The sequence below is a fragment of the Pristis pectinata genome, chromosome 31, assembly GCF_009764475.1.
Source record: "Pristis pectinata isolate sPriPec2 chromosome 31, sPriPec2.1.pri, whole genome shotgun sequence".
Classification (NCBI taxonomy): domain Eukaryota; kingdom Metazoa; phylum Chordata; class Chondrichthyes; order Rhinopristiformes; family Pristidae; genus Pristis; species Pristis pectinata.
This window is the reverse complement of record NC_067435.1, coordinates 4,792,398-4,816,971: the sequence shown is the minus strand read 5'-3', so window position 1 is coordinate 4,816,971 and position 24,574 is coordinate 4,792,398. Positions and strand designations below refer to the sequence as shown.

At 40.8% G+C, this 24,574-nt stretch overlaps 1 protein-coding gene across 2 annotated transcripts in view; it reads left to right on the top strand.

Moving 5' to 3' along the window:
- The window catches only part of carm1 (coactivator-associated arginine methyltransferase 1), a 52,195-nt gene that overhangs the window by 11,455 nt on the left and 16,166 nt on the right, over window positions 1-24,574 (top strand). For both annotated transcript variants that reach the window (XM_052041949.1, XM_052041948.1), the window contains exons 2-9: window positions 6,280-6,405; window positions 7,597-7,703; window positions 9,371-9,475; window positions 10,962-11,072; window positions 14,297-14,474; window positions 20,713-20,803; window positions 22,371-22,452; window positions 22,995-23,080. In XM_052041949.1, the coding sequence (XP_051897909.1) occupies window positions 6,280-6,405; window positions 7,597-7,703; window positions 9,371-9,475; window positions 10,962-11,072; window positions 14,297-14,474; window positions 20,713-20,803; window positions 22,371-22,452; window positions 22,995-23,080 (886 nt within the window). The remainder of the gene's footprint in view (window positions 1-6,279; window positions 6,406-7,596; window positions 7,704-9,370; window positions 9,476-10,961; window positions 11,073-14,296; window positions 14,475-20,712; window positions 20,804-22,370; window positions 22,453-22,994; window positions 23,081-24,574) is intronic.

The window sequence follows — 24,574 nt, the reverse complement described above, 5'->3', positions numbered from 1 at the left end:
ACTGAAATGCTAGATTCTTGAAATATATGGAGGAACTGGGCATTTGTGAAGGCAACGTGCATAAAAGGAGGAGTGAATTTAATTTTGAGATAATGTAATGCCATCGTTGTCAGTGAAGGACTTTAAATGTGTAGTCACTCTTCAATATGGGAAAGCCAGCGTGTGCACGGCAATCTCCCCCAAACAGTGATATGATAGCGATCAAATAATCTGTTTTAGAAATATTAATTGAAAGAGAAATATTGGCCAGTGTATGGTGATCTTTCCTACAGTCCTCTGAAATAATCCCATGGGTTCTGTTTCTTTCATTACACAAAATTTGAGATCTTATCCAGAAGAGTAGAACATCTTGGATTTTTACCCTTAAGTCTCTGGAGAGTGATTCAAATACTTGGACTTGGAGGCAACAGAGCTAAGATGAGATGTTTGCAAAGAATACCTTCTAGGAAGATTGAGTTTGGTGGTGGGGTGGGAGGGGGAGACTAAGAGATATTGATCCAGTCATTCCTAGATGTTGCCTGTGTGGATGTTGACCTGGGTGCAGTATTCTTATTGCCACCTTGAGTGCAAACAAGAATAGCCTGTTCGGTGCTTTTTAGCCTTTTCCTTCATCCAGTTTGTCCATGGCTTCTCTATTTGACATTTTTGAGGGTTTAGATATCATGAGCATTCATTTTATATATGCTTATTAAATTGGGGAAATAAATAATAGGTAAAAACTTAAGGAAATAAATTAAACATTGTTTTGAAGCCTCCCCTAGTTAATTCTCCTTTTGGAAGTTGGTACCTGATGGTCTGGTTAAACTTGAAAATCTACTGGTTTCAAATCCAGGTGACAATTGCAGAAATAAGGTTGGAACTGCGTGCTGTACCTGTAATGCAGTAAATACTTTCTGTCTTGTGTGTTGCCTCCCTTCTGAGTCCTTTTTAAACCATTCATTCCCATGTGCACTGATATCTAAGGCAATGTGGGGAGTTTTGTTGAGAGGTGTAAATAGAAGAGTGGAATTTTGAAGAGTGCAGCCTTGTTTCTCTGTTTCGGTGAGTGCTATAACAGTACACCGGCAATACATAACAGTTCTGACTTTGGATATCCTCAATGTTGCAAGGTCTCTGGGTACTTGTGCAAATTTTCATGGGTAGCTGAGGATTTGGTATCTTTAAAAATAATTAAGAAATTGTGTAATACATCCAAAATATATGTTGTTTCAGGCTTGAGTCCCTGAAGTATTTAAAAACCAGAGTCATCCCATTAATATTGTGCAAGAGTTAACTTACTTCTCAGGATTTAGTTTCTCAATGGTCAGTTTAATTGTTTTGTTATGGGGGTATCCCACCTGCCCCTTTCAAACCAGGAGCTGAAATTTTCATTCTCTGTGGGACATGAGATGAAACAGTTCATTGCCTATCCTGGGGAGGTCCTTTTGTATGAGAAGAAACCATTCAATAATGGGTCCAGAAAAGTCTGGAAATATTCAGCAGGCCGGGTAGCATTTGTGGAACAAGAAACTGAGTTAACTCTTTAGGTTGGTGATTTTTCATCAGAACACACATTAGGGGCAATTAACCTACCAACCCGCACATTGTTGTCATGTGGGAGGAACCTGAAGCACCTGACAGGAATCCATGTGGTTCCAGGGAGAGAGAACAAGCAGAAACCAGTGGGATTCTGGATTGAACCCACATTGTTGGAGTGTGAGGCAACAGCTCTTCTAGATCTGCTGTTGTGCCACTTCCGTACATGACTTCCAGTCAATTGAGAGGTTTGCTGGTTTTGCAGATTATTTTAAGCTTCCTTTGAAATAGCTTGCAAAACTCCCAGAATTCTTCTTTCAAAGCTTGAGCAGTGGCGTGTCACTTATGCAGAGATTATTCTAATCAAAGTCCGTTGTGACTTTTTAATTGTCAAGCCTGATTCAGTGGTAGCAAGCTTGACTCTGTGTCACTGGTTCCCATTCTTGGGCTTGTGCACAAATGTGGGTGGATTTCCTGCCCCGTACCTGCGGGAGTGCTGCATTAAATGAAGATCACAGGATATTATAGATCCCATGGTGGTGGTGTTTTTAAAGAAAAACACGGGTATCATGGCCCATGGAATCTTGCAGTCAACATTACTTTAAAAACTTATTAATTGTGTTGCTAATGTGCTTTTAACATTGTTTTAGAAATATGTATGTTTATTTAGCAAATGATTTTACAGGACCAGATGCATTAATGGAAAGAGGGGAAATTCCCACGGTAGGGGCTTGAGCACATAATTTTAATCTGGGGATGACAGCGTTGTCGGAGGTGCTGTCTTTTATTCACTTGGGTGAATGCGAAAGATCACAAGTGAATAACTTGAAGATGTGAGAGGAGTTACTCCCAATGCCATGGCCTTCCTATTAAAAGTATCGTTAACAACCAGATTACTTCATCATTGTCACCTCAGTGTGTGTGGGACCTTGCTGTCTACAAACCGGCAGTGTGATTCCTCCATTATAATTGTCAATATTGTTTCAGCAGATATGGAAGTGGCATTTAGATAGGCACATGAATATGCAGGGAATGAAGGGATATGGATCATGTGCAGGGAGAAGGGATTAGTTTAATTTGGCATCATGCTCGGTACAGAAATCGTGGGCCAGATGGCCTGTTCCTGTGCTGTACTGTTCTATGTTCTCACTCACACACAGAGAAGTGGGCCATTTGGCCCATCGAGTCTGCTCCACTACCTCACCATGAGTTAAATTATTCTCCCATCTAGCCCCAGTTCCCAGCCTTTTCCCCATATCCCTTGATACCTTGACTAATTAGATACCTATCAATCTCCTCCTTAAACACCCCCAATGATTGGGCCTCCACAGCTGTACGTGGCAACGAATTCCATAAATCCACGACCCTCTGGCTAAAGAAATTTCTGTTCTAAATGGGTACCCTCTAATTCGAAGACTGTGCCCTCTAGTCCTGGACTCACCCACCAAAGGAAACAACTTCGCCACATCTACTCTGTCCAGTCTTTTCAGCATTGGAAATGTTTCTGAGGTCCCCCGTCATTCTTCTGTACTCCAATGAATACAGTCCAAGAGCTATATGTAAGCCCTTTCATTCTGGGAATCATCCTCGTAAATCTTCTCTGAACCCTCTCCAACATCAGTACAGCCTTCCTAAGATAAGGAGCCCAAAACTGCACTGTGTAGAGCATTGGGACGTCCCGAGGTCATAAAATATATGCGAATGCATTTCATTTCTGTTTGGTTGATCGGTGTCTGTACAATGCTCCTGAATCTGGTCGTATCTTTGTATGTTTAAAGAGTTAAGCAAATCTTAAGCAGTTTCATTCCAGAAGCATCTTGTCATGTTGGAACACCCTCTAGCAATATTTATTTTTCAACCTCTTAGCATTGTATTTAGCTGAAGCTAGTCGGCTCTTGTCTTGCTTGCTGTGTAATTGGCTCTGGAAAAACATCAGATTTATTTTTCTGAACAATTGGTAATTATGACATGGATAACGCGTATCGGAGAGCCTGGATTAATTCTGTCTGGCAACGTGCTATGCATGAGGCATCATTAATTCTATGTGTACAATTCTTTCTCTACTTCACTCCTACCTGGGCTTTTGCAACTCCTCTGAGGTGATCCAAACCCTCTTGCTTAATATAGCCTGTGTAGGTGTGGATCTTGGTTTAAGTTAAATATAATGTTTTTTTTTGTTTGTTCCATTTGCAGTTAAGAAGGTTATTGTGTCCCAGCAACATTCTCAGATGGAAGGAAAGCCTCTCCTGCTGGTTCCAGAACTACCAGGATCCCGTAGACTTAAGATGTAAACAGCCGTTTTCTGTGGCACTGTTAAATTCTATTGTTTCATTTTAGATTTCTGTAGAAAACCTAATTTATTCAGTAAGTTGTAAATGTAGAAGCACCTTGTTATGTAGTTGTCTCATGCATTCAATCTTGAACATTCTACTTTAAAATATATTTGCATGCCTCCTATCGTAGTTTCTCTCTGGGCACTTGTCAATAAAAGATGCTCTTTGAAGTCCTTCTCCTTGTTCATCCTCTTGGATGAAGGCTGACTTGCTACCACCCCATATTAGAAGAACAGAAGTTGTGCATTAACTCCTTTAACATAACATGGCCATTGCAGACCAGTTACCACATTGGCTTCACAGAACAAAGTCTTGGTCCTGAGTCATTGGCAACTTGGCTCTGCCACGCAACCTTGGGACACACACTTCATGCATGCAGATGTACAATCTTTCCCATACCCTTTTTCCTTGGGCCTCTTCTGTCCGTCTTAGTGTTCCCCTCCGTCTCAGTTCGCTGTGCTTTCATGTGCCACCTTGTGTGAATTCCCTCGAGCTTACCCTAACTCTCCAGCTGCTGGCTACTCGCACTCTCTCCAAGAAAGAGGCCACCACCAGCTTCTGCTACTGTCCTCTTCAGGGTAGCTCCCTGATTACAAACTACCAACCAGCCCCCCCCCCCCCCCCCCCCCCACCCCCCCCCCCCCCCCCCCCCCCCCCCCCCCCCCCCCCCCCCCCCCCCCCCCCCCCCCCCCCCCCCCCCCCCCCCCCCCCCCCCCCCCCCCCCCCCCCCCCCCCCCCCCCCCCCCCCCCCCCCCCCCCCCCCCCCCCCCCCCAGAATACCCATGTCACCCAAAGTCTTGCAGCCTAGTCCAGAACCTTGGAGCACTCTGAAGATCTCAGGAGAACCTTCAGCCGGATGCTCCCCAGAACTGACAGATTGCAGTCTCCTGGTGCTCTGCAGGCAGATTGATATTTCCCAGCTGATTTTGAGGATGGAGAGTGTGTGGGTTTATCCTGCAGGGCTGGGACCATCTCACCTCCTCACCATCACTCAGTGTAAACATTTTCAAGCTTTGATTTCCACCACCACCACCACGTGCAATCCCCCACTTAATGTGCAAATTGAGTAATTGTTCTTGTTTGTTGGGAGCATTAATGTAAAGATGACCTAGAAGAGGGTAACCAGGTCTCTCCCTATTAATTAATTACCTTGGCTCTAATTGGAGCCCAATGTATATAGGGTCTTAGGTAAATTGAGTTGAATTTGCTGTTTGGTATTCTTAAAGCATAAGGTTGCAAATAAAACTCATTGTAGGTGGGTCTGTAACCAGGGTGAAAAATACGTTAGTACATTATTACATCCGGGTTTGTATTACCTTGAAGTAATTTAGGGTTTGCTTGTTTACCACAGGTGGCTTGATGTATAAGAGTCGCATAGCTGCCTACTGCCATTTGAATGACCCAGCAACATTGTTGGATGAGGGATTGCCTGCTTCCCAGGACCTTTTATTTTGAATATGTGAAGGGTGTAAACAGCTATATTCCCATTGGAAGCTATTAACTTCTACTCTGACTCCTTTATCTTCTATATAAGACTTTTTTTTCAATAACAGCAGCACAGTGGTGCCCTAGTTCTCACAGTGCTAGAGACCCAGGTTCAATTCTGACCTCAGGTGCTGTCTGTGTGGAGTTTGCCCATTCTCCCTGTGTGTGTGTTTCCTCCACATGCTCTGTTTTCAGATTGAGGAAAATAATTGGCCACAGTAAATTTCCCCTAGTGTATAGGTGAATGGTAAAAGGGATGGGGGTGGGGGGTGGTGTGTGAAAGATGAGAATGTGGAATTAATGTAAATGGATGCTTGATGGTTGATACAGACTCAGTGGACCAAAGAACCTGTTTTCCATGTTGTCTCTCTCTGTGACTATAACTTCAGTAAATTCAGAATCTTCCCGCACATTCTGAGTCTTTTAAAGTATAAAGGCTACTTTCATGGAAGATCCTTTATCTTGTGATAGAAGTCGAGAACAGCTTTGGGAGTATCACAAAAGCTGGCACATATTTCTTGATTGACTGCTTTGACCAGGGAGAGTGACAGATCAAGGAATGATGTGTTTCTTTTTCCCATTTGAGTGTAAATTGTTTGTCTCCAGTTGCCTGAGCTATCAATAAAATGTAATTTAACTCCCTGCCAAATCTCCTCTCCTATATAGTGGAATACCACACATCCATCTTTAAACCCAAAATTTATGCAATGTAAAGATGTTAACTGGATCGTACATTGTTCCCAGAGTAAAGCTTGGGCTACTGCAGGTTACAGTGACAACTATGATTTTTGCTAGGTAGTTCGGAATATATATGCCATTTCTGCTTGGGACTCTTTGGGAGTTAAGTTGTTCTCTGCTGGTAACCAGAGGGCAGATGAGTGTGGTTGACTGATGCTGGACCTTGTGAGGTCTTTTTAATTTTGATATGGACTCTCTAATCCTACAGATGAGGCTGTCTGTGTATTTAAATGTGCAGTAAATAGGGAAACTGAATGCAGCCGGGTCGGCAAACAGTCCTTCATCATTACATTGGGATGTACCAGTGTCCTCCTGCAATTTCCATCTCAGAATGGTAAGGAATACTTCTCTTTTGTATGGCTTTCTTGTCTTAGAAAGTGAAATGAGTGTGACATTGCTTCAAAGCATATAAAAGGTATTGCAGATGGAGCTGGGTTGGGATAGTGGAAATATTGTTTGTGAGCCTGTGCACTGATCATCACCCTGCTTATGTGAAACCCATAGCACAGACAGGCAGAGTCCTTTCCCGGGGAGTTCCAATATTAAATATGTAATTATGTCCCTGTTTTGTACTTTAAAATCCAAAATTTCAGCACCTGGCTTACATTTCCCGTGCTCCTTTTAAGCTCACCAGTGTCCAGTTCTATTTAAACTCACTGGCTTCACTGGAGTATTTATTATACCACTATGTAACTTTTATTAAAGTGAAATCAATGCCAGATTATCGGAGCTTTATTGCAATTTGCAATTGTTGGGGGAAAGAAGTGAATAGGGTTTTGATTCTTTTTTTCCTGAATTGAATTTAGAGCGTTAGTCTTCTAGCTAAGAGGCATTAAGTACTTGCACACAAATAGATTTTTTTAAATAAATTTCAGTCTAGGTTGGTGTTAGGACTAACCATTACTGGAGGACACATTTTGGCGATTGAATTTTGTAAAGAAGAAAGAAAATCTGTTTGTGAATGAGAACTAAATGCTCTCAGGCCAAATGGGATTGAATTCTTGCTGTTATTGCCTAGTGCCCAATAATTTTTTTTAAAAAAAGCATGTTAACACCAACTGTGTTTATGATGAGATTGGGAAGTTCCCTCTGAGCAGTCCATTGTAGGCTGTCACACACCAAGGAGGGAGCCTACTTATGTAATAGCCTATGTTTTTTTGTACTTTGGTGTATTTTTCCATCTAATATTCCCTGGCTCTAGACTCTCAATCAATTTGAAGGTCTGATATTTATTTACTCCATAAGGTTGAAAGGCATTGGTTATTTTGTTGTTGATTCTGCTTACCAGTTTGGTGGCAGAAGTAGATTTGCTTACCCCTGCATTTCTGCAGTCCCACAGTTGGAATAGCTGAAAATGGCCTGTTTGCTGAATCAGAACTGGAGTAATCAAAAGACCAGTGGCAGTGTTACTGAATTAATACCTAGAGAGAAAAGAAGTGTCTAAAGTGGTAAGGTCCATTGGTACTTGCAGTATTGAGCACAACCAGCACATTTTCAAACAGTTCCTTTTGTGTTGTCTTCCCAGAGTTCTTCTCCTTTTTTAATATTCTGAAAAACTGCAGAGGACACAACCTTGAACGATCTGTTTTCAGTGACCGAACAGAGGAATCTTCTGCTGTGCAGTATTTCCAGGTACCATCTCCTAGTCTGATTTGCATTTTAATTTTTAGGAAATATCTTGCCTGTTTTTACCAGTTTAGATTTCTTTCCTGAAGATGTTGACTTGCTAGCTTATATCCTTTTTGGTTCTTTTCCTCTGTAGTTTTTATGTCCATTGGTGCTTGGCACTGGAAGTTTCCCCACAGTATTCTGTGGGTTAGCTAGCCTGAGATTAGATAGGGAAGATGATGAGATCTATAATGGTTATGGTAACAGATATTAGATCATCATAATTTGAGCAGAGTCGATGTGGATTTATGAAAGGGAAATTAAGTTTGCCAAATCTATTTGAAATTATCACCAGCAGCAGTATAGACAGAGGGGACCAATAGATGTGGTGAACTTGGATTTTCAGTTGATAGATCATTACATAAAGTTGGGGTTCATGTCACTAGGGATAAGGTGTTAGATTGTGAAATTGGTTAATGGACAGGAAATACATGAAGAACAAATGGGATTGGCAGGTTCTAATTAGTCAACTCCAGCAAGGATCAGTGCTTGGGCTTGGCTGTATTCAGGCTGTATCCACGACTTGATTGAGAGGACAGAGTGTAATGTCATGCAAGTTGCCAATGATGCATATCTAGGTAGAAAAGTAAGATGCAAGGAGATGCAACGGAAGGTAGAGGAGTTAAGTGAAAGGGGGAAAATGGAATGGGAGGAAAAGAAATGAGAAGCTGTCAGGAAAGCCCTCACAAAGCACAATTTCAATGTGAGCGTACTGCAAACAGTTGGGAAAGTAAATGGCACGTTATCCTTCCTTGCATAAGGGTTGGAGGGCAAGGGTAATTACTGCAGTTATATGTGGACTTTGTGATTGATGCTGGCGTACTGTTTCAGTCCCCTTGTGCAAGGAAGGATGTACTTGGCTTTGAGCAGGTGTGTCAGATATTCCAGACTGATTTTTGGAATAAGGGATTTTCCTTTGGGGTGAAATGAGTAGACTAGGGCTATATTCTTCTAAAGCTGGGGAATGAGGGGATCTTACTGATTTAAGGTGGTGGTTTGACAGTGTAGTAGAAATATGATTTGTTTTCCTTAGTAGGTGATCTTGAACAAAAAAGGGTAACTATCCACAAATAATGAGATCCACAGATACTTCCCCATTCAAATGGTTGTGAACTTGTTTGGAATTCTAAACCCTAGTGGTCTGTCTATGCTTAGCTACTGAGTATATTTGAAATTGAGATGTGTACATCTTTAAACAATGAAGAAATCCTGGAACATGAGGATCAGGTGGGATAAGTAGATCACACAGAGTCATTGAGTTATACACTGCAGGAACGGGCCCTTCAGTCCAACTCCTCCATCCCAACCAACCTACCTTCCTGAGCTAGTCCCATTTGCCTGGATTTGGCCTGTATCCCACTAAATCTTTCCAATCCACGTTAGGTAGTGGGGAAGGACTCAGTTGTCAATACCATCTACTCTGTTCCTTATGTTATTAACTGATCCCCATTTTTATATTTTCTGCCCATCACAGGCTCATGCTAGTACAATACCATAGTTCTAGATAGAGTTTACTGTTCAGGCTACTTGAAACGTTCAATGCAATAACTAATTTCTTGTTATTAACAACTATTACTTAAAAAAAATAGATTGCAGTGAACTGATTCTTTTTTTAAATCTGCTTCTTGTAGTTCTATGGATATTTGTCACAGCAACAGAATATGATGCAAGACTACATACGAACAGGTACCTACCAAAGGGCAATACTTCAAAACCATGCAGATTTTAAAGACAAGGTAAGCATTGAGCAACATTAATTTGTAGAGTTTAAATGAGCAGCTGCCTTTCATGCTCTGCTTTACATGAAGTCAAATTCTGGTAGGACATGGAGTTTTTATCAATCTTGGGTGCGTTGATGTACAGGGAGACCTTGGAGTGCAAGTCCACACGTGGCTCCTTGAAAATGACGATACAGGTGGATAGGATAGTGAAAGAGGCGTTTGGTATGCTTGCCTTCGTAGGCCGAGACATTGAGTATAAGACTTGGGACGTCATGTCACAAAGGTAGACTGCAGATGGGGTATTGTATACAGTTCTGGTCGCTACACTACAGCAAGGATGTGTAGCAATAGAGAGGGTGCAGAGGGGATTCACCTGGATGTTGCCTGGAATGGAGAGCTGCATTTGTAAGGAGAAATTGGATAGGTTTATCCTCACTGTGACATTGGAGGCTGAGGGGTGACACTACAGACATTTATAAAATTATGATGGGTATACATAGAAGAGACTGGTTCCCTTGTGCAAGGAAGGATGTACTTGGCTTGGAGTAGGAGAAGATGCAAATACATTTAAAAGGACAGTGCTTGGATAGGATAGCCCTTGGATATGGGAATGAGAGTAGATTGGGATCACAGTCAGCATGGACCCAAAAGGGCCTGTTTCTGTGCTGTGTGATTCTATGAACATCTTGTACTTTGAAGTACTGTCTGGGAAGTGACTTGTGTTGAATTTTGTTTGCCCACCTGATAAGATGAGATAAACGCTGTGGTTCTATTGTTGCATAGTAACTATGCAGTCAAGTAATTATTATAGTAAAATGAAGTTAAAGCTGGATCCTGTATAGAATGGGTGTTAGATTCACACCAGATAGGTTGGTGAGTGACACGTCAACCAACTCAGCTGGGTTTGGAAAACGTAATTAGAAAGGCGAAAAAGATGTAGTTTTCTGGGTTCTGTTCTATTTAGCCTGCACTATTCTGCTGTTTTGTGCATCTCTGTATTTATTGTTGTATTTATTATCACCACATATACTGTTTACTCTGTGAGCTTCATGTGAACAAGGAAGTTCATTGCACCCTGGTGTATGTGACAATAAACTAAAGTTTGGTGTCCACTAGAGAGGTGGGCTGTGCTATGTCTGGTGTGGCGAGGCTTTGGAAGAGGAGCAAGGTGTTGTTGCTGCTCCAGACTGCCATGCAGTTATATTACAGGAAAAATATGTGGGAATAGGATCATAGTAGAGCTCCACACAGTTCCATGCTCTTGTGGAACTGTTTGGCTATGAACCAAGTACTTTGTTATTATTGGGAGACCTGGAGGAGGACAAAGCATTCTTGCTAAAGGTGTATTTTACAGTGCATAAAACTGCAGAATACATTGTTTTGCTCATGACCTAGAAATGTAGCTTTATCACATCCATCTGAGTGCTACTTTGTTCACAGAGCAAGTATGATTGTTTAGTAATGTTGCTGAATGATTAATTAACAAGGGTCCCTCTTTCAGGTTGTACTAGATGTTGGCTGTGGCTCGGGAATCCTATCGTTTTTTGCAGTGCAGGCAGGAGCACGAAAAGTGTATGCAGTGGAAGCAAGCACCATGGCCCAGCATGCTGAGGTAAGTGCCTGGTTGTACCTCTCTGCCACAAGGTGACCATAGTGACAACTAGGCTTAAGATGTAACTAGGAAGACAATGAAGACATAGCTTTTCTGGGTTCTGTTTCATTTCAATGGCACCATTTGAAATTGGGAAGAATGTTTCTTTTTGTTTTGTACATTGACACTAGTATAGACTGAAATTTGTATGGTTTTGGTTGTGTTAAATCTGTTTTACAAGCATTTACTTGCTGCACCATAGGAGTGGCAGCTGTTCTTTTGCCCTTCTTGCGTGCAGTAGTCAGCATCTCCTATGTTGTTGGAGGTGCCAGTATTCAGATGAGATATTAAGATGAGACACCTTTTGCTTCTATGCTATTGTGAAGAATTATAAAGAACATAGAACAGCACAGGATTAGGCCATCATAGATTTATCCCTTATCCAAAGTCAATGTCAATTAAACATTAAGTATCTAATTTGTCTTTTTACTGTCCAGATTAACTTTTACTGTCCAGTCACACTCTAAATCCACGTATCACTTACTCGCTCTGCCATTTTAGAAGTGCCCATTCTCACCATAGGTCACTTAAGCCTTTTGCAACTCTGATCAATATTTCACTATTTAGTAGTGAGGAAAGGGATTACAGCAAAAGATCATAACAAATTAACAAAAGTCAAGATGATTGCCTTGTTAGTGGTGTGATTGACTGCTGAATCCAAGCCCAAAATAAATACTAAAAAGTAAAATTTAATTAAATTTAAAAGTCCAGTGTTTGAGAAGAAAAGCAGATGTGTATTCAAGCATTGCCAATGAGGCCTCAGTGTAATTGTAATAACATCTTGAACACAGTTATAGCAGTTTAAGTAATTTGAGTTTTTTCTGTCAAGGGCTGTGTAGTTTGGAATATTTCAGACTATTTGAATGCAGGGAATGGCCTATGCTGTAGCATTGTTGAAAATTGGGTGAATAAACCTGGAAATAATCTGCCAATCTGAGGTGGTTGATCTAGTTTGGCCACTTTTTTTTAAGTAAATGTCTTCAGTGATGACTCAGTTGTTCTTTTGTTGATAATCCCAGTTTCCCCATTCTGACTCTGAAATGTTCCAACTCTCATTCCTGATCAGTGGCACAGTTCAGTTTAATGTCACTGGCTGTGTTTCAGTGCTGGAAAGGAGTTTTCCATTCTGCTGGTGAAAACTTCCTTAAGCAGCCAAGCAAGTTTGACAGAAGTTGTCTATCTCTGGATGTTGCCCTTCAAAGTCTACTGAATCACTTGAAAACTAGCCATCAGGCGATATAGTTTCAGTAAATCAATGGTACTATTATCCATACTTCAAAGAGCTAGCATTTGTACTGAAAAAGGCAGTCAGAGAACTTGAAAAGCTGTGTGAAAATAAACTAGTAAAAGATTAACCCCTCATAATGATCCCTTTTTTAAATGCTTAATATTTTGTGTTCTCTAGAGTGTGTTGAGATCCCCCTGATGGAATGTTGATTAGGCAGGGAAATGCCTTCCCAGCCAAATACTGGGGCAAATGTTGTGGTCTCAATTTAATGTACTGAATTGGAATCAGGTGTGTATGGGGTAACTCCAAATCCTCAGCAATTACAAATTCTGTCTTTTGTTAACTCTTTCTATACCCTTCTAGGAAAGTTGGAACTGATTTTTGACAATGAATAAGTGTTTCTTTCTAGTAGTTAAATGCTGCTGCTCTCCCAACACCTTTGTCCAATGTTCCACACAAGTAAAACTATGAAAGTCTTGAAATTAAATGTGCTTTGCTTTAATGTTCTAGGGAAAGCTGACCTCTATATTGATAACTACTGACAAAATTCTTCCTCCTCATTCCTTGTTTTATTTCCTCCCTCTGCTGTTCATGACAAGATTTCGTACAAATTTATCACTAACTCTGTGCATCTAGCTGTGAGCTTTCTGCTGAAGTTTTGCAGGCAAGCGTATCCCAGACAAAAAGCTCGTGCAATCTACTACTGGCCCCGGTTCATGATTTGAGATGCCCTGCTGTGTAATGACCTTTTAATGGTATCTTTTTAGTACAGAGAGAGAATTTTATATAAATTAGGATGAAACTAGGATCTGTTAAAGTTCAAGTCTGGCACATTCTTTTGTTATATTTGCAGATTTTTATTCATTAACTGTATGAAGGGAAACAAAGCATCTCTAATAATTCAGATTTTACAAACTTCCTCAGAATATCCCTTTTTGCATTTAAACAATGCTAATTTTAGGTTTGACTGCATATTGAAATGAAAGGTTGTTCTTTTGGCTGGTAAGGATGTACACTTGTCAACAACTAATCAGGGGAGGCCTTGTTCATCCTGATTATTAAAAAGGTACCTATTATCTCAGACTTGCTGCAATGCATTCCTTTACTAGGTTGTTTCACATAGGCTTTTGTGCATGGTATTTGCGTTACAACATAAATACCTAACTGGATTGTAGCATTACACTTCCATTGCCAGCCAGTTTCTATATTGCCTCGCTTGTAGTTTCCAAACTGTGGGGGGGGTGGGAGGTTACTTTCAACTTTGTGCAATAATGCTTAACATTTTCAATGGTTTTAACAGTAAGAATAGTGCACTTTTATAAAACTTTAGTTCTAGTCCACATCAAACTCAATCAAGAGTTGGTTGTATCCACAAAGACTACAAAGTGTACCCTGTGGCAGAGGATAGTATTTGTAAGAGCAACTTGCAAATTTCAATGGTTAATCACACATTGCAGATGTCAGGGGTCACTATCAATTTTGTGGGTAAATAACTGTTGGTGGCAATAGTTGTGCCATTATTGAAACTGCAAATCTAGTGGTGTTATATACAGGGTAAGTAAATTGGTCTTGAAACAAACAACTTGGTTATTGTTCTTCAATATTTGTGCTAGGAACACTGTTCACATTTTCATGTGATTCTTCATTGAAGCTGATGCCAACAGTGAAATGCAAGTTTTGCTGTCTGATTTATTCATTGCCAAGCTATGTTGATGATAAAATCAGAATCATTTTGTTCTGCAAAAATTAACCCTTAGAATGTAGTAACAAGTAGTTCCTGGTGGTTCCCTGTTGATTATTGCAGAACTTTATGGGACGTGGTGGGAATCTGCACTCTCACCTAAATCTGTAATGCCAGAATCTGAAGTAAGACATTCTACTAAGAAGTTACTTATCATGGAAATGTACAGAGATCTAGACTGTGTGATACTAATGAAAATGATCATTTCTATGGTAGATGCTGGTGAAAAGCAACAATCTAGCAGATCACATCCTCATCATCCCAGGGAAGGTGGAGGAAGTCAGCATTCCAGAACAGGTCGATATCATTATCTCTGAGCCTATGGGTTATATGCTATTCAACGAACGCATGCTGGAGAGCTACCTGCATGCCAAGAAATGGTTGAAACCAAATGGTAAGTTTATTTCCAGATGTGAATAGGTGAACTAGGCTAATAAACAGAATGATAGAACTACACTAAAATATGTTTATAGTTAGGTCTTCATTTTAAATCCTTTGTGTATCCAATGACTGTGTGTATACTTTCCATCTCCAAATAGCCATGTGCCATTTAAACAAGAGTTCAGTAAATTATCTGAAATAGTGTATGTTATTTATACATGTATTTTGATTAGCTTTCTCTCATCGCTTGTAATAGCTTTGGGTTATTTGGGTCTTACAAAGAGCAGCATAGGCTTGATTAAATGGCTCCATTCAGATGACTGAGCAGGACTAAAACCAATAACATGGAATCCCCTGGCAGCCTGATCGGTGACATTTTGCAAGTAGCTGCTCTGTAACAACCAAAGTTATGGTTCATGTTGGAGAAATGTAGAAGTTCTGGTAATGAATTTTAACAGGCCTCGTGGCTGGTTGATACCATGGTAACAAAGTTGTTCCCTGGATCTTGGAGAAGTTGGTGAGCTTGAAAGCTGATGATATACTGACATGGGTAGAGAATTAGTTATTGGCCAGAAAGTTGGGTCCTTCTGTCTGGCACACTGAGACTAATTGAGATAAGTGCTTGGGCTCAGCTAGTCATGATCTGTATCTCTATCAATGATTTGGCACAGGGGGCCAAATGTCACAGTTCCAGGCTTGATGAGGCATTGTAGATACAGAGGAAGATGTAAGGAGGCTTCAAGGATGTGAGAGCATGGCATGAACAAACTGAGTGAGTGGGTGAGAATGTGCCAAATGGAATATAATGTTGAAAATGGTGAAGTCATCTACTTTGAGCATAACAGAAAAGCATAGTATTTGTTATATGATGAGAGATTAGATGGTATTGATGTTCAAAAGGCCTCAGTGTGGAGATAGTGTTGGAAAATGATGTTGAGGTAGAAGATCAGCCATAGTCTTAATGAATGGTGGAGCAGGCTCAAAGGGCTGGATGACCCGCTGCTGCTCCTATTTCTTAAGTTATCTAACATTATATACTCTTCAAGAACAAACCTAGTTTGCAGAAAGACTACTTGCAGCATTGCTGTTGTGGATGGAAGGGATAAAGGAGAGAAGTTGCAAAATATCCAGTTTTCTGCATCACCTTCTCGTTCTCTCCTTCACCCACCCCCCCACATCACATAAACCCACCAAGGATTATTGCACATTACTTGGCCCTGTTCCTTTAAAACCTGACCAAGTATGCAATCCATTGGACTCCTGATTCAGGGACCATGGAGGTTTAAACAACATTGTGCATTTTTAGCGTTGTTCCTGTAGCTTTGAAAAGCTGCTGGAAAGGTTTAAATGCCAAGAGGCTTCATACATTGCACGCCCAACTCTACCAAACCAAGTTGCTTTTTATGTTTGGCCTCAGGGTTTATGCACTTTTAATTTGCAGGTGTTTTTAAGACCTCCAAACGTAGATAGTGCTGATGTGAATGTTATTTAAAACTAGGGTCTATACTGGAGGCATTGAATGGATGGCTTTACACATGGGTTCATAAGTTTGGTCTTGTGTGGATGATTACAGGTGGCTGGCTATTACTTTGATTTTAGTTTTTCACACAAATGTTTGTGCTACTGCCCCCTTCACTGTACTTCATGAGATTTCTTTTGCTAAGACATTTGCAAATCTACTTTAAATCTACACTCTAGGTAATGTACATCCTTGTAAATCTGAGGTGAATCGTTCTTGACCAGATGACTCCCATATAGCCAGCAACCTGAAAAGTGTTTGTTAAAATGATTTGTATTTGGCCCATATCTCTCTAAACCTTTCCTGTACATGTGCCTGTCCGAATGTCTTTTAAATGTTGTAATTGTATCCACCTCTGCTGGCTTGTTCCATATAACCACCACCCTTTGTGTGAAAAGCTTGCCCCTCGTGTCCCTTTTAATTCTTTCTCCTCACAAACCTATGCCCTCTAGTTTTAGACTCCCCTACACCTGGAAAAAGTCTGACCATTCACCTTATCTATCCTTAACTACTGTTTTGTTGTTTCTTTTCTGACATGGAACATCTCATATTTGCTCCATGATTTTGAGTGGAACCTGCCAGTAAAAGTGGAAATATTCAGTTATTGCAATGCCTTGGAAATCATTAACTTTGTGCAATTCCCCAGTAACACATCAATGGCATATTGAGGTATCATGATTGGTGATAGAAAATTTGAGCAGGAGTGTTTGGTTGGGAAAGAAGCTTCATTTATATAGATGTGACATTCAGTTTGTTGGCTGAAGCATTTGTACCTTTTCTCTGATCCACAAACTGTGTTAGTCTTTTTGAAAATTGTTTTTCACCAAAGTATTAGTGTAAGTCATGGATTGGTCAAGGAATGAGAGAATCCTATCAAAAATACGATAGTCAACTGTTGAGCAAACTAGCTGAGGTAAGAAAAACACCACAAGCAAATGAACCAGAAAGGGAAGGCTTGTTGAAATAGAATGAGATGGAAGAAGAGTTGAAAGAGGGGAGTTGCTGGGAATGTGGCAGTTGGTGTAATTGAGTGCTTGATGGTCAGCACAGGTTCGGTGAGGTGAATGGTCTGGTCCCCCCACAATGTGGCACGTGGTAAACACACTGACCCAGACTGCAGCAGACAGGAGTCCTCTTTAATGTTAGAAAGTCAGGCTGCAATGCACCGTTGAAATCTAGAACCTCCTCTAATTTGTAGGCAGTATGTGTAATTGTAACTTCTAAGGCAGTTGGATCATCTTGCCTTTTGATCTAATGAATTTTATTCTGTTCTGAAGCTATTTAATATTCTGTCCAGTGTGAAGCCATGGGTGAATGGCTGATCTCTAATGACTTCATAAATGGGAAACCTGACCCACATGGTCTGCTTTCATGTGACCTTTGGTTGGGGTGCTTGCTGGAGAGATTTTGAGCATGAGTATACTTAGCCTAGTAAATGGACTGTTTGTTTTAAGTGTGCTGTTTTAATGTCATGTCTATGCACAGGTGTATCTACAGGTGGAGCCTTTCATTATTATAAGAGGCTAAAGTGTGACTTTTGGTCCTTTTTGTTTAAAAAAAAATCTGATTAGCTCAACACTAATAAAAGTTGAATGCTATTTATTTCTGAGGGCCCTTGTGGGGTGAGGGTTTAATAGGAAAGGGAATGATTCTTTGTCTACCCATTTGATGACTCCTGTCTCACCTGTCAGCTGCAGAGTCTGGGCCAGTGGGTTTATCATGTGCTGCTGCTAGTTTCTTCATTGGCCAATGGGCTGTGTAATTGAAGCTGTGAGCCTGCTTGTGTGTTTGATCTCTATCTCCAGATGTATCCATCAGTAACCAGGTCTTTTCTTTAAATGCACCATCTAGTCTTTAATCATGCTGCTAGCCAGATTAAAGTGCAGGCTTCAAGACGAAGGTTACTAATATATCAAAGCCATGTTGCCAGTTTGATCCTACCAAACTCTGCTCTGCTGTATCTCCCCAGTGACTGATTAAAAGGATGTTCCTTTTCTATTTGCAATGATTTCAGAATCAGGTTTATTATCACTGACATATGTCATGAAATTTGTTGTTTTGTGGCAGCAGTACAAGACAAAGGCATAAAAATTGCTATGTTAAAAAATAAATAGTGCATTCTGTGAAGTCCTCCTCATGACTGCCTCAACCAACTTGATTCGCTCAATCTATGTGGAAGTTAAAGTCCCCCATGACAACTGGCATTCCATTCTTACGTGCATCAAACATTTCTTGGTTTATTGCCTGTGCCTCTAATGTTATTATTTGATGCCTGTAGACAACTCCCACCAGTGATTCTTTTCCCCTTACTATTCCTAATCTCTACCCAACTGGACTCAACATTCTGCTCCTTGGATCTTGTATTTTCTCTCACTATTGCCCTGATCGCATTCTTAATTAAGAGTGCTACCCCACCTTCCTGTCTGTCCTTCCGTATTATCTGATACCCTTGAATATTTAATTCCCACTCATCTCCACCCATCTCTACCCTACAGCTACATTTCTGTAATGGCCACTAAATCACACCCTTTTGTACTAAGTTGCGCCACAAGTTCACTAACCTTGTTTCGAATACTACGGGCATTCAGATAAAGTGCCCTTACACTCATTGTCCTTTTACAATCTAGTAACCTTTGCATTTGACTTTTCTGTACACCACTCTTCTCTTTTCTAACTTTTGCTCTAGTCTCTGCTTTGCTTTCCTGTCTTTCTGCCTGGATAGCACCACTGCTCAAGCCACATATTCATCCTAACTATGCTGCTATTCCTACTCTGACTAGCACTTGGTACAGATAGTAATCCTGAGATTATTACCTTTTGAGGTCCTACTTTTTAATCTACTAGCTCCCTAAATTCAGCTTGTAGGACCTCATCCTGCTTTTTTTCCCTACATCGTTGGTGCCTACCTGCACCACGACAACTGGCTGTTCACCTTCCCCTTCCAGAATGCCCTGCAGCCACTCTGAGACATCACTGACCCTTGCACCTGGGAGGCAACACATCAACTGGGAATCCTGTTTGCAGCCTCAGAAGCGCCTGTCTGTTCCCCTTACCATGGAAACCACTAGAGCTCTGCCACTCTTTTTTCCTGCCCTCCTGTACAGCAGAGCCACTCACTGTGCCATAATCCTGGCTACTGCTGCCTTCCCCTGATGAGCCCCCTCCCCCCAACAGTATCCAAAGCAGTATCTGTTTTGGAGGGAGATGACTGCAGGGGACTCCTGCACTACCTTCCTGCTACCACTCTGCCTCTTGGACACCCATTCCCTATCTTTCCCTATGCCTTTAAACATGTTATCCACAAAATTCTCAGCATCACAGATACTCCAAAGTGAACCCATGCGCAGCTCCAGTGCTATCATGCGGTCCATCAGGAGCTGCAGCTGGACACACTTCCTGTAGACTTAGTCATCAGGGATATTGGCAGCCTTCCAGAGTTCCCACATTCCTCAGGAGCATGACATGGGTCTGAGTTCACCTGTCATGACTAAAAAGCTTGAGGGGAAAATAAAGAGACAAAAAAATGAATAAGAACCTACCCTCACCTTACCTTAGTGTTGCTCATCTTCTTCACTGAAGCCTGGTATTCACTCTCAAATGGTTGCTCCAAAGTGGCCACTCTGCTTGACCCTAACTTTTTATTAGCTGCTGATAATTAGTTAATAGGTGATTTGGCTAATTAGCTAACAATTAGCTGACTTGCCTCTTAAATTCCTCCAAGTGAAACACACAAGCAAGGGAGTCAGGAATGTGGGTGGGTCTGTGGCTGGAGCCTGGGTCTAGGGGATTTGTGTAGTTAACACTCCTTTCAAACTTGCCGGGTTCACTGGAAAATTCATCACACTGCTTTGCAACAGGTTAAAAAGTGTGAAATAAATTTTTTGGCACTAATAGCAGTAACATCCAAAAGTCTGGAAGATCTACTAGTCTGGCACCACTAAAGCCCCAATGTGCTAGATTAACAGATTTCTACTGTATTATTTAACCCTTTGGCTCTAAGGAAATCCTTTCCAATCTTAAATCACTCAGCCATAAGATTTTGTTATCCAGATGGTGGTTGGAAATCTGGAAACGTGTTCCTGCCAGTTAGTCAGCTAATGGGAGGTGCAAATTACTGAGATTGGGTATGGTACTTTCAATCTAACTTGTTACTGGGCTCTCCAACTCAGGAATTATGCAAATCCAATTGGCAGGTTTTAAACCGTTCAAAATTTGAGGTTTTCTGCACCTGACTGCGTGCCTTGCGTTAGAAACCTATCTCATGTAGCCTAGGTTCCACTTATTGTAGTAGTAGTCTAGGGATGGTTTCTCTTGGTTTCAGTGGATTTTGTGTGACATGCAGCCGATTGTACGCATGATGCCTCATTCAATTTTACCAAGAGAAACTGGAGCATTGCATTTCACTCACTTTCTGCTTCTGTATTTCATTTCTCCTGGGCAGCTTCATTCCTTTGCAATGTAATTAGCTTTGGTCTGAACTTTCCTACTATTTATGAACTGGGTTTGTGACTGCGCAGGTGACCAGCTCCCGGTACTAGTTGATTATTACATTTGTCTTTGGAGTAGGACACGTGCTGTTTGCTTTACAGCCTATTTATCATGACAAATATGCTTCTGATTCATTGTACTCGTGTAGAAATAACTTGAGATTTTACCATCCTCCCATTAGAATTGGAGAGGAAAATCCAGGATGAACTTGGTGATAACTAATGTTTATTTGTATATATTCCAGGTAATTTGTTTCCAACCCTGGGTGATGTTCACCTTGCACCCTTCACAGATGAGCAGCTTTACATGGAGCAGTTTACAAAAGCAAATTTCTGGTATGATTGCTGTTCTATTATGGAGTGGGAGACGAACAATGTTAAAGTGTAGTTTGGTATGAAGGCCTGCAAGCTAAATTGTTTTAATTCCTTTCATTTGAAAGTTATGCAGAGGGCACACGTGGGAAGTAAAGTGTACTTATGGCAACACTGCCAAGCATGAGTAACTGACTTTGCTGCAAACAACACAAAAAGTTTAATTTGCTCAAAGTGGTCTATTTAAAGAGCAGGGGAAACTGAACTTGCAACAGAAGCTACAGACTCCCAATGAACCCACAATAATTTCCCCGAACAATACAGCAAATGTGGGAAAATGCTGTTTCCTGGCATTGAGTTCACAGGGTTGGAATAGAGAAATTCCCATGTTAATTATCTCCTCTCTGTGAATAACATTGTCACTGTGCCAAGTTGGTGTTTTATACCTGTAGGCAATAGTTCTTTTCATTAGAAGCTCATTTTCCAGCAACAAAATGCACTTTACCTCTCCTCCTAATATCCATATTTTTGTATTTCCCACAGTATTAAGAATTAATTTGGACAGAATATATTTTTTCTATACATGTGTGCTTTTAATTTCCCTGTGCTATTTTGTAGCAGTTCCTATCTGCCTACTGATGAATACAAAAGGCATTCTGAAAGCTCAAATTCAACATTCTAGCTACAGAGAAATGCACAAAACATTCAAGCAACATTAAAGCTCAGCAAGTGCAGGCTTATGCAGGGAAACCATATTTTCCCCAGTAAAATGAGTAAGTGGGGGGTTGTTGCACACAATCTTTATGTATAAATTTAATCTGCTGTTTACCAGCAATGAGTCCAATGATAGGGTATTCACATATCATCTCCATGCTGGGAATACATTTTCATTATACCTAGCCAAGTGTTTCATACCCAAGGTTTGTTCCTGTGAACAGAAGGATAAATGCTTGTGCTTGTACACCACCTTTCTGCAATGCAGTCTATGTGGTGTCTGTAGTTTACAGGTTACACTGGACTGCTGATATGGTCTCAGGTCATTTACAGCAGTTTGTTTGCTTCCCCATTTCCAACCACAACACCAGGCTCCACTTCAACCCTTCGCTGCTGTCAGCAGATTTACTGTAGGGGGTATAAATAAGCCTCAGGTGTATTCGAGGTGAGATTCGGTTTCCTGTTGTCCAATAAACGTATGGAAGATAATACTTTTTGGGAAGTGCTATAGGTATATTTTGGAGCTATTGTGGTATTTGTGATGTATTGCATTGAGAGTGCTAGTGTTCTTGAGCTTTGCTCATTCCTGTGGTGAAGCAGCTGGTTGCCACAAAACAGCCTGCAGAATTGTAGGAGTAAAACAGCAAGATTTTCTGATTTGCACCAAGACCAAATCTTCTGGATAGAGAAATTTCACTGTGGATAGAGAGTTAACCATACATTTGTTATTTTTGTACTTCTGTAGATTTTTACTGGCTCCAATTTGAATGTGAATTCTGCTTAGAGATTTAGTTTCATCAAAGGGGTATCAACTCTGAGATGCCAGTCCAGTTCTTTGTTTATTTCTGTTCACCAACGTGTCTGTGTTTGATGCCAGGTATCAGCCGTCGTTCCATGGTGTGGATTTATCAGCCCTGCGGGGCGCTGCTGTAGATGAATACTTCAAACAGCCAATCGTGGTGAGTGGGTTGATGGGTTTGTTTTTATTATTTATTGCTAATTTTACTCCATCATAAATTTAGTCCATTGATGTCAGAAAGATCACCAGTGTTGTTAAATTTGAGTTTTTTTTTGGCTGTGGCACAGAAAGCTGGAATTCTACATCTGGCTTTGGTCTCTCTAGACCTGCGGAGTTTTAAAATGAATGAGTGGCTCTTGTGTTTTGAATAGGATTAGACTTGCCTTTGCTGCTCCCTAATAAAGTTTCATGCCAATGCTGTGCTGTCTCATCTCACCCATGAAAAATAGCTGTTGCATCACCCCAGCACGACTTGGCACATCCAATACATTGAGAGAGAAATTGCCAAAGAGAGCAATTTATGTTTTAAAAGTAAAAATTGCTGTGTGGGAGATCCAAAGATAACTTGGCCTCGAACCCAACCATAACCATAAGGAAATTAAACACGAATTGGTCCTCAGCTGGTGCATTGCATTTCCAGTCTACTGCTTGTAGGCTAACCACTTCACATGTAATACTGACAATTTTCTGTGTGTTTTGAAGGACACATTTGATATCCGGATTCTAATGGCCAAGTCGGTGAAGTACACAGTGAACTTTCTAGAAGCCGAAGAGAATGATTTGCACCGGTAAGATGTCGAACTCAGAGTGCACAGTGCTGATGGAGTACAAGTCCCAGAGAATCGTCATACAACTCCTATGTCTGGGGCTGGAGAGTCTCAATGAACAGGGCTGACGGAGCACCAGTCACACAGCATCGCCACACAACTCCTGTATTTATTGGGGCTGGAATCAATTGGCTGAATTCAGGATTTGCTTGCAGGACTGCTAAATTCCCTGGTTATTTCAACAGCCAATCCGTTAATGTTATTACAAGGGCGGAAGTACTGTAATTTCACGAAAATAACCCAGAAGGTATATCTTAAAACAAAATGATAGATGCAGTGAGGGTTATGTGGGCGACTTTTGTTTACAGAAGGTCCGACCAGTTCGATTACCCTGCAGTCACTGGTAAGTTGATGTGAGAATGGAGATGGCTGAATCTTGTATCTGTGTGTGTAAACAGGCAATTGTGACAATGTACAAGTTGTTATTCGCTGTTTTCTTTTAAACCAGTGAGTCTTTATAAGCACAATAGCATATCATGAGTGACATTGAGCCAAGGGGTGCACACGATATACTGTGACCTCATTGTCCGCTTTTACAAAAATGTGGAGGGGTCAGATTTTCGTGAAATTACAGTAGGTCTGCTCTGATCTACTTCTTGTCTAGATCCACATCACATATAGTGCCTGGCTAAAATACCGTAAGCTGATGCTGGCCCCGTTTGCCTCCAGTATCAACCAGGTGTTCTGCAGTCCCTTTTTCCACTGTTTTCTGCATGATCTGCTTGACCAGAGTCATGACGGTGATAACTCTCCTGTCTCAAATGGAGACTGATGGATATCTAGGAATGACCTCAATGCACTGATCAGTGGGGCTCTGATTACATGGCAAACTTTGAGCAAAGTGCTAGAACCCAAGATAAGCCATGTAATTGATCTAGGGTGGTTTTTCTTAAATGTTTAAATTTGACAAACTGTTCATGAGATGGCTCTCAAGAAATACTTCTGTCACTTTGTGGGCACTGTTGTTCATCATAATGGTGATTGCACTAACGGCAGTGTTGGAAATGCTACAAGATGAAGAAATGTGATTGATTACTGCCCATCATTATGTGAAAGTGTAGTTGGCTATGGTCAGACTTTGCTCTTGTTCCTGACATGCCTTGTGCTCTTGATCACTTAATGTTCCATCACTTTGTGTGCGTTGTGCACACAGCTGAAATCCTTTGGATAAATTTTTCTGGTAACCATTTATAGATTCCATAGTAATAATTTTAAATATCTTAACTACTGTATCTTAATTACAGTGTGTTTTTAATAATTATTGTGGATTTGGATAAATTGGAGTATTTCTAGCAATCTCCTCTGTAGCAGTTCTGTTAATGAGAGTAGCTAAGCCTAGGTTAAAGCTCAGAGTAGGAGAACTGGCTTAGTCAATATTGGAATGGTGAGGGGCACCATTTGATATATTTGATGATTTCATCTAAGAATTACTTTGTCACTTCTTCAAAACAATGA